At 54.3% G+C, this 9,112-nt stretch overlaps 1 protein-coding gene across 1 annotated transcript; it reads left to right on the top strand.

Moving 5' to 3' along the window:
- Positions 1–520: 520 nt before the first annotated feature.
- Positions 521–3,016, top strand: LOC119114520 (inositol polyphosphate 1-phosphatase; the record flags this gene model as incomplete). The annotated part of the gene is given in 3 exon segments (XM_037238626.1): positions 521–705; positions 1,457–1,587; positions 1,879–3,016. Coding segments are annotated over 3 exon segments (425 nt in total), but the record flags the coding sequence as incomplete, so codon positions are not given.
- Between the last annotated feature and the right edge of the window lie 6,096 nt (positions 3,017–9,112).

A 9,112-nucleotide genomic window follows, 5' to 3' on the forward strand; every position in this document is an offset into this window, starting at 1 on the left:
CTGGATGGCGACCTTGGTTAAAGCTTCGGTTTGTCCTGCAGTAATATACTGTACTATAGGCTAGGGAGTAGTAAAGATGGGGGCCATCAAACTGGAATCGACGTTTTTTAGGCCAGGAAGTTCTGGCTGGTTTGTACCTCCCGTATATGCCATGGTGTCAGTGGACTTTACGCGGAGAAGCTCCGTCTTGTCTGCCGTAGCTACGTGACTTATTCAACGCGTGGAATTATTCATTGAAAGCTTAATTAAGCTTGACATCGTCATTCATTAGCATTTCCCGCATCACCGTTAGATTGGCTGTTGTAGTTTGTGGTGCGTTGGCTCGACCATGGTGGCTGTGTGATCGTAGGCCATGAACTGGGCTCACGAACACTCCAAGATTTCCAGCCCTTTCACGAGTGATTAGCTTTGGATCGCCGCGAGACGCAATGAACACGTCAACGACACGGCTGAAAAAGCGACATCTGGACGGACGGCAGCCACGTGAACGTGCCCGCCCGATGGCGTGTGCCGACAGCTGGGGTGTCGGCCCAGTACTGGGGCGTCTCTTGGGATGGCAGGCGTGCCTCCAACGTGCCCGCCCGCGCCGCCGCCGATCCCGTCATCATGACGTCATCGTCGGAGCGGTCTGACGTCACGGCGGCGCTGCAGGCGGCCGGACTGCGGCCGGTGCCGGCGTCCGGTGCCGGCTACAAGCTGCTGCAGGTCTGTGGCCGGGGCTACAGGGCTGGGTGCGGGGCGAGGTCGGCTGAGGGTCATAGTGTCGCTTATAATGGGGAGGTGGGGCGCAAGGTCCTGTCAGCCAGTGGTGAAGCAGGAGATAAAGCCCCTAGAGTATGGTATGGCCTGGATTGGCTCAACCAGTTTGAGCTGTCAACGCCACTAGCTTGTTTTAAACACGTCTGTCACCCATCGCGCGATGGCCTCTTTCCCCAATCACAGACCGCTAGATTGATGGTGAATCCGAACTGGTCGAGGCGAACGCACTGCAGCTATTGCGGCTGCACTTCGACGCCGCCAATGTGGTCAGAACGTATTTCTTGCACCAAACCCTAATGCCTCCAAAGGCCGGGCTCCACTGGATTGAAGCGTTTTGAACAACATATTTTGTTTGTTCTGAACAACGTTTTTGAACAGCAAGTTTTAAGTCATATCATCGCACTCCCATTTTAATCAACTGGTATTCTTTGTGGGCATTTTACTTTAGGACCGCTGGGACCATTGAAGAACTGATTTCAGGGAAAAAAAAACAGATGAGACTGATGCGGACACTCTGCTTAGTACAGCTCTCAATACATTGTTATGCACGGAGCAGACCCTGCCTGCGTGCTGAAGCCCTTGGATCAGGCTAGTGAGCAGATGTAGGCCTCTGGCTGGCGGCAGCAGTCGTGACTATTACGTGAACAGCAAGTTGGCAGGAGCGGCGCGACTACCCTGCCACCTATTGTCCTTCCAGGTAGCCTTGGGTTCAGCCGCCGGGTTCGTGGTGTCGCTGTCGTCGACGTTTCTGTGGGACACGTGCGGCCCGGACGCCCTGCTCCGGTCTTTAGGAGGATCCCTGACCTTCACGGATGGAAGTGCTATCAGGTTTGTTTCTACTGGAATGCGTCCGGGGCGTGCTTGCTATTTCTATTTTACGGGAGGCGGTGGCATCGGTGTTCCGCGCGAGTCCCCGTCAGAGACGTGTGTAGTTCCCGAAGCTGTTATAATCAATGGCTCATGTCCGACCTTCCCGAGTGTGGCTGGGCTTTTCCCTGCCCTCATGTCTGTCCGTGCACGCTCCAAACTGGCATTGACGGAGCTTTGTGTCTGTGAACGTTTTGAAACGTTGGGAACGTTGGGAACCTGCCAGTGACCTCTTGACCCCGCCCTGTCCAGGTACGATCGGAGCGGCGACAGCAGAAACACTGGCTGTCTGGTGGCCACGCTGGACGACGACGTCCGTCAGCGCGTGCTGGATGCCCTCGGGCACTGTGGCAACGTCTGAAGGACCGCCGCAGCTTGTGGTCATGTGATCGCCAGAGGCACACCGCGATGACAGGCCCCGACCACCTGGCCATTCGCCAGTGGTCATGTCCAATCCTGGTGCCAACCGTGTTTACTCCGGACTCGATATGCTGCATTTATGCTGACGTGATAGTATGCGGCGAAGCACGCTGCTGATATTCTATAAATCTGCATTTATCGGCCTAGTCCCGATGTGTACCCGTGCCGCTGGTCTTCCCGTGTTCTGAGAGATCGTGCGGATAGTTCCGTGTCGTGTCGCCTTCTACGAGCACTCTCATCACATATCCTATACACGGTAGACGGCGTGCAGCGCCCGTTCAGCCCCGTGTTGTTCCGTTTCCATTCCAGTTTTCTCAGGCACATATGTCTGCTGCCGTGCTCCGTCATAGTGGTGCCGACGTTATCTGCCCTGTTGTGAATCTCTGCCATCACGTAGCCCGGGATTCGCCCCGTCTGGGTCGCTGCGAGGGACCCGCGGTGGCCTCAGTGCCCTCATTCCGTACGAGATCACGTGGACATCTGGCGCCGCGGCCGCGTCCCTGCCGGCCGCGGCGCTGCCTCGCTTCCCCGCCGACTTGTATCCGCCAGCCGTGCCGGTGCGTGCGTGTGTCGAGCGACCGCCACGTTCTATTGCGCCCGGTAAGTGCGCGCCGTCAGCCGCAGATGACCGTGTGACGGCCACAGAGTGGGGCAGGCGGTGCCCCCTCGCGACCGGACGCCATTTTGTCCGACCTTTTCCGACGCCGACGTGTTTGTGATGTACTCCACTTGTAGCGGCTGTTGCCGAACGTTTTTGTGAAACGCTGGTGCGGTTTGTTTGCTTTGCAAGTACTTACTGGGTAGCCGAAGCAATCGTGTTTAAGTCGTAGCATATGGGAAGTGGTTGTTTCCAGGTATGAGCTCCGTTGTGGATGTCATGCAGTGCTATTGTCGTGCGTGTCGTGATATATATTGTCAGTGAACTGTACGTTTCTAATGAGATCGAGGAAGCAGAGGTTTTTGTCAGGACTCCGAGAACTAAGCTTACTTGTAGTCCGAAACGGAAGTCAGATTAGTTACGCGGCCGTGGTGTATATGTGCTATTTAGCTTGACTTCAGCTGCGTCCATCGACGCGTTGTGTTTTAATGTCCCTGCACGTGCACCATCATACCATTTCTCCACGAAATTCTATGGTTTGTGTTTTTGGTAAATCTGTTTCTCTTCATGCGTGCATTTTCGTGCACCATTTGCCGTTTTTCATGGTTCTTTTCGTGCTAAGGTGACGGCGCTTTGGGAAGTATTTTCGAGGAGAGCGACCGGCTTCGTTCGCCCTAGACGAGTGTGCCTGTTCAGTCACTTTTTTATGTTATGCATGTCGCGACCGATGCGACTTTCCTGGTCTCCACTGGAATCCCCAGCTATCCTCACCTGATATTCCGCAGCCAGGAATAAGGTGATTTCGTTCTGGGAAGCATTTTTGAGGATAGTGAAAGGCTTTGTTCACCTCAGACGAGTGTGCCTGTTCAGTCATTTCCCCGTGTTATGCATGTCGCGACCGATGCGCCTCTCCTGATCTCCACTGAAATTCCCAGCCATCCTCACTGTATTTTCCATCAGCGTGCCGCTGCAGGCCCCGTCGGTCTCGCTTTGCATCATCCCTCGTACGCCACTCAGGAGCCGGGCGAGAGCGGGATCGGCGAAAATCTCCAGCATCAGGCTGGCGAACTTGAGAAACATGTCACCGAGCGCGAGGCCGATGCGTTCGCTGACGGTCGTCTTGGACATGCTGACCGTCTCTTCGCCGCCGCCCTCGGCCACTACGAAGTCGTCGATGCTGAAGCGCACGCTGGCGATGCTGAGCTTGGTGAAGACCACCGTGCCGTTGCTGGCGGCCACCTCGCCCTCGAGCGTCACGGTCGTCTCGTGCCTGCTGCTGGTCACCGAGTGGTCGGGCTTGCCGCCGCCTCGGCGGGGGGTGCCGGCGAGGGGCGGGTACGCCACTGTCAGACGGAACGGCAGCACGGAGGTCAGCCGCAGCCGCGTGCCGCCAAGCGTGCGGGCCGTCGGCGCCGGCACCACCGTGTCCAGCTTCCGCTTCCGCATCTCGGCGTTGACGAGCGCCGTCACCGCGGCTAGGTTGTTGACGATGACGGACGACTGGTTGAAGGTGGGGAAGATCAGCTCGGCGTTGGTCTGCAGGCAGCGACGGAACGTCTCCGCGTCGGTGCGGAGGGCGGCGACGTCGCAGCGTTTGGGGACGCGCTGGACGGCTGGCTTGGCTGGCTCGCCTGCGGAGCGGCGGCGACGTCAGGCTACACGTCAGGCGCGCCAAACGCTCTGCAGCGTGTGATCGGAATGCTCCGGGCAAAGTTGGCGGGCTCCGCAGAACTCAAGCCAACGTTGAAGCTGCTCACGTCCATAGCTCAGTCCGCTTGATCTCAGTTACTTCAGGTCTCAACTCAACGAGCGAAAAGCCATCAGCAAGTTTCGACGTCCCAAAGCCCTAGCCATCATTCAATCGGCACGCAGCGCCGTCCGAAAGTGTAAATGTATCTGTGTATGATGGTGGTTGGAAAACTTTGCGCTCTGTCGAGCGTGTTATTGATCGACATGTACTTGGCGAAGCTAATGGCGATTAACGAAGTCTGAGGCTCGCATTCGGTTGTCCGCGACCAGAGGCCGGATGTGGGCTGGAGAAGGCTTTGAATGGCCGGCATGGTGCGAAAACGCGTGCCATTTCACCGTCCATCGGGTCAGAATGTCTGCACGCGATGGGCCCGTCGCAGTTTCTGGAACACAATCTCGAAACTTCGGCAGCGCCGCCCAAGTTCCCATGTGCCGCCAAGGCTGAGCTCATAGCCCTGGAGCCGCAAGAGTTAGAGGTGCTCCATCACCGGACTGGGTTGATTTTGGCCACAGATGGACGGCTGGGACGGCCGTTGGCGGCTCGGACCCGGGCTGGCTCCGGTAGCCGTGGTCTCTATGAATTCAGCGCCCGCTATGTCATTTTGATCAATGAGAAGGACTCTTACAGCGCATTTTACGGTAAGCCACGCTCAGGTTTACTGCTGATCTGGCGCTCGGTAAAGCCGCAGCAGCCGAACATGGCGCGTGTCGTGTCCTTGTCGCGTCACTGCTAGGGATGGGGCGTTTATAGCGGCGCATGTGCTCCTGGACGCATTCGGACCAGGGCACTGCTTGGGGGCAGCCTCGGTCGGAGGCTGTCATTTGGCCCAAAGTGTAAGTTCGGTAGATAGGGTGCTTCCCGCACGGAGAGCCTATTTCCGAAGAGTTGCGTGAGACAGCGAACGCACGCTACTGCCACTAGCCACTCTCAGGAGTCGTCACGGACATTGCGCCACTGCTGTGATTTGAGCTGCTGTGACGACCCATCGGCTAGGGAGCCACAGCCCAGACCCTAGCCGCTCTCTCACCGTTGTTGGCGGCGGCGGGGAGCGCCAGGAGCAGCGCCAGGAGGGGTGCCAGCGCCAGCGCCGCTGCTGAGGGCGCCATCTGGCTGCCGTTCCGGCGGGCGCCGGCCGAGTGAGGAGGCGGCGCACAGTGGATCGCCGCCGCCTGATTGATGGCATGTGACGGGCGGCGGCGCACACTGGGCCGCCGCCGTTGATTGATGGCCAGCTGGCGGGCGGTGGCAATCTGGCTGTCCGACGGCGGCGGCGGCCGTCGCAGCTCGTCAAAGCGCGGCGTTCTCATCTGAGGCCGCCCGTCACCTCCTCCCCTCCCCTCCGGCGGCTGACCTCGGCAGTGACGAGCCCAGAGGCTCTGAGCAGGGGGTATAGGCCGACTTACAGACTCAAATAACCCTTTTAGTCCAGCATATAGCATTATAGCACTTGTGGCGTGCCACTGGAGCTTGGAATTATTGATCCGTGCGCTTCGCTCGCATCGCTGTGTAGCCGGTAATTGAAATAATCAAGAAGTTCTTAAATGGTCTTTTGGACAGCCCCGTCGGTGTGACTGAGGTCGGAGATTAGGTCGGTGGGAGTCAGCCCGGGACGGAATCTGGAAGACTATGGAATGAACAGGCAAAGCGCTTCAACGCTTTGACTCTAGCACTTGTAGGTCGGAAATAATTTTCTCAAGATTACTAGACGAAGTACACGTTAAACTCCGGGAATGGGAAAAATGAATGACAAACTGCAGTGAATTTGGCTCATATGGCGGTGAGAAGGGAAAGTATCGGCCGTCCTGCGCCACACAGCATACTTGCGCCAACTGCAATACCTTCAATAGGGGAAATCGACGTGGCCGGAAAAAGCTGTATTCGGTAAACAACCATGACTAATTGGTCGGGATCGTTAATCCCAGCCGGGTTCGACGCAGCGTGTGATTGAGGTGGGCTCCTGAGTTTTTCTTTTGTTTTCTTGACGTGTACAGGGTTTTTAAACTGCCTGTTAAACAAATCCTTACGATTCGTCAGTAACTGCTTTCATGTTTGCTGTAGGCAACATTTTGCTTATTGGGCCGAACTTACGGGCTAGATTTTCGAATGCTGATATTTTTCGACACAGTTTTTATGCTTTGGTATTTTCCAATTTGCATCACTATTGAGGGATCCCTACTGCGCCATGGTAGTAGCATTTGGCAATAGCGCAGGTAGAGGAAGAGCACAGGGGGCACGTGCCCCCCCCCCCCCCCCTCCACTTGGGTTCCGAGGAACCCTTCGGGCTCCTCGAGATCTACGATCAAGGCCTGATTTGAGGGCCCAAAAGGTCTGCCGAAGATCGCATTCAGGGGTTCCGGGCCGCAGGGCCCGGCGTTCCAATGCCAATGAAATGGTTCTGTGTCAGTCGGGGTCCCTAGCACCAAACGGTGGGCCCCCGAACCCAATTCTAGCCACGACCCCGTTGAGCCGAACTGGAGTCCACGTGCCAATTATTGGACCACCTGCGGCCATCAGGGATCTTGTAGCGTCAATGAGAGTTCCTGCGTCAATCCGGGGCCATCTGTGCGGGTCGGAAGGTCTCCCGCGCCAGGGAGGGGACCAATGTGATACGATGCATCCTTCTAAGGGCCTCCGGATCGACCATGGCACCCCGCTCCCGTGTCGCCAGAAAAGCTGTCGGAAGGCAAACCGCGCTGGAACGGAATGACCCTCAAGCCCTTGGCCAAAAAACGACGATGTCCCTCCAGTGTTCTGCCCAAGGGGCCCCTATGCCAGACATAGTAGGGATCTCATTAGGGCGGAAAATGTGTCGAAAATAGTTTAAAATAAAAAAGACCAGCCGATGTTTACCTGAGAACCTTCCTTATTTTGCAGAATCGACCAGTGAAACAATTTGCATCAAAAAATTGTGAGCTTGTGTGCTTACAATCTCGGAGCAAGAACAGCGATGGCCGGGTTAGCGGTTTTCCGTAAAGCCGAATAGCGTTGACCGCTGCTGGGAACACCAGGCGGCGGGCGCATTGCGCATGAGAATGACGTCGGAAATAACGGTTGAAGAAATAAAGACATAAAGACATCAGGCCAACAAAGAGCCACAAAGGCCCATCGGCGTTGGTCTATCTCAGGCTTCACACACATCTTGGGCACTTATCTTACTACGTGACCTGCCTGAATTTTGCCTTAAATGGGATCCGTAGACCGATAGAATTTGTCGAAACTTTTTTGAAGCGCTGCTAGAGAGGGACTTCCTACAACTTTGCTTGGCAGTCCATTCCAGCGATTCACTTCTCTTTAACTAAATGACACTTGCCTGTTGATAATTCTTTTCCCACCTGTTGCTAATTGTTTCCCCTAAGTCTCGGCCTAATTTACATGGCTCCTTGTAGATATACCTTGTCTGTCCCTTTCATAATATTGAATACGCCGTTTACACTCCCTCCGTATCTACGATATTTTAGTGAATGCAAATTGAAAGCCTTAAGTCTGTCTTTATGCTCTAAGTCGACAATCCCGTTCATCCTTATAGTTGTTTTTCGCTCCCTAGCCTATCTCTAATGAGCAGTCGTAGAGAGCATCTCTAGCTTTCTAAGAAGTCTTGAGTCACGACTCCTTTCGGGAAGCTTGTGACGAGGGTGGAATAATTTTTAACACGATGGGTTGTGCAGTTGTTTGGAAATGGTTCGCTCAAAGTCTACACAAGCATTCATTTGCTGTTGTTGAGATCAGCATGGCGAGAAATGCCGTTGGAAGAGAGAGTGAGAGAGAGAGAGAGAGAGAGAGAGAGAGAGAGAGAGAGAGAGAGAGAGAGAGAGAGAGAGAGAGAGAGAGAGAGAGAGAGAGAGAGAGAGAGAGAGAGAGAGAGAGAGAGAGAGAGAGAGAAGAAAGAGGGAGGGAAAGGGAGAGTGATAGAGAGAGAGGCAGAGAGAGAGGGAGGGAGAGAGACCTACGCAGAGGTGTGAGAGGGAGTGGGAGGGAGAGGAGGGGTGTATAGAATAAATGAGTGACTTACGTCCAAAACACCGTTAGCATACGCAAACTACTAACATCAGGTGCATACAAAATTAAAGCATTGAAAGTATTTCCTTATCATCTCTTAGACAGGTTGACAAACCGATAATCTGGCACAGCTAGGGTTGGATGAAAACGCAAAAAATGCGAGGTGTCTTAAAAGGAATGCTTTACACTTATGTAGGGTTTAAAACCGAAAAGCCATCTTGAAGACTTTTCGATGCAGTTCACAGCCCCTTCTTGAATACCTAAGTGACTTAAGTTTCTGAGCTAAACGCCGTCGAAAACGGAAGCGTATTTTGGTGAGAGCATTTCAAGGTCACCGTGGGATTCATGACGTCACAACAATGCATTCAAATCTTACCATTTTGTAAGCCAAGTAGCGATCAAGGCCGATAAAAATGTGATGGTCGAGCTGTTCATATCTGGCTTTCGTGACCACGATTTCCAGATATAGCGCCCGTTAACTGCCTCTCAATCAATGTTGTGCAAGGTACGATGACGTTATCAATTAATGACGCATAGAGAAGCATTTTAATGAAATAGAGAAACTGTGGTGTCTAAAGCGGCTTGTTTCAATGCCTTCAGACTTGAATCAGGCCCTTGAAATGCGCCTTTATTGGCGTTACGCGGGTGCGTCGACTGCACTAGTCATTTTACGCCCATAAAAATGTTTTTGCTTCATTAGTATGGTGTGAAAATGACCTGAA

Source organism: Pollicipes pollicipes, unplaced genomic scaffold (assembly GCF_011947565.3).
Source record: "Pollicipes pollicipes isolate AB1234 unplaced genomic scaffold, Ppol_2.1 Scaffold_924;HRSCAF=1070_pilon_pilon_pilon, whole genome shotgun sequence".
Lineage (NCBI taxonomy): Eukaryota > Metazoa > Arthropoda > Thecostraca > Pollicipedomorpha > Pollicipedidae > Pollicipes > Pollicipes pollicipes.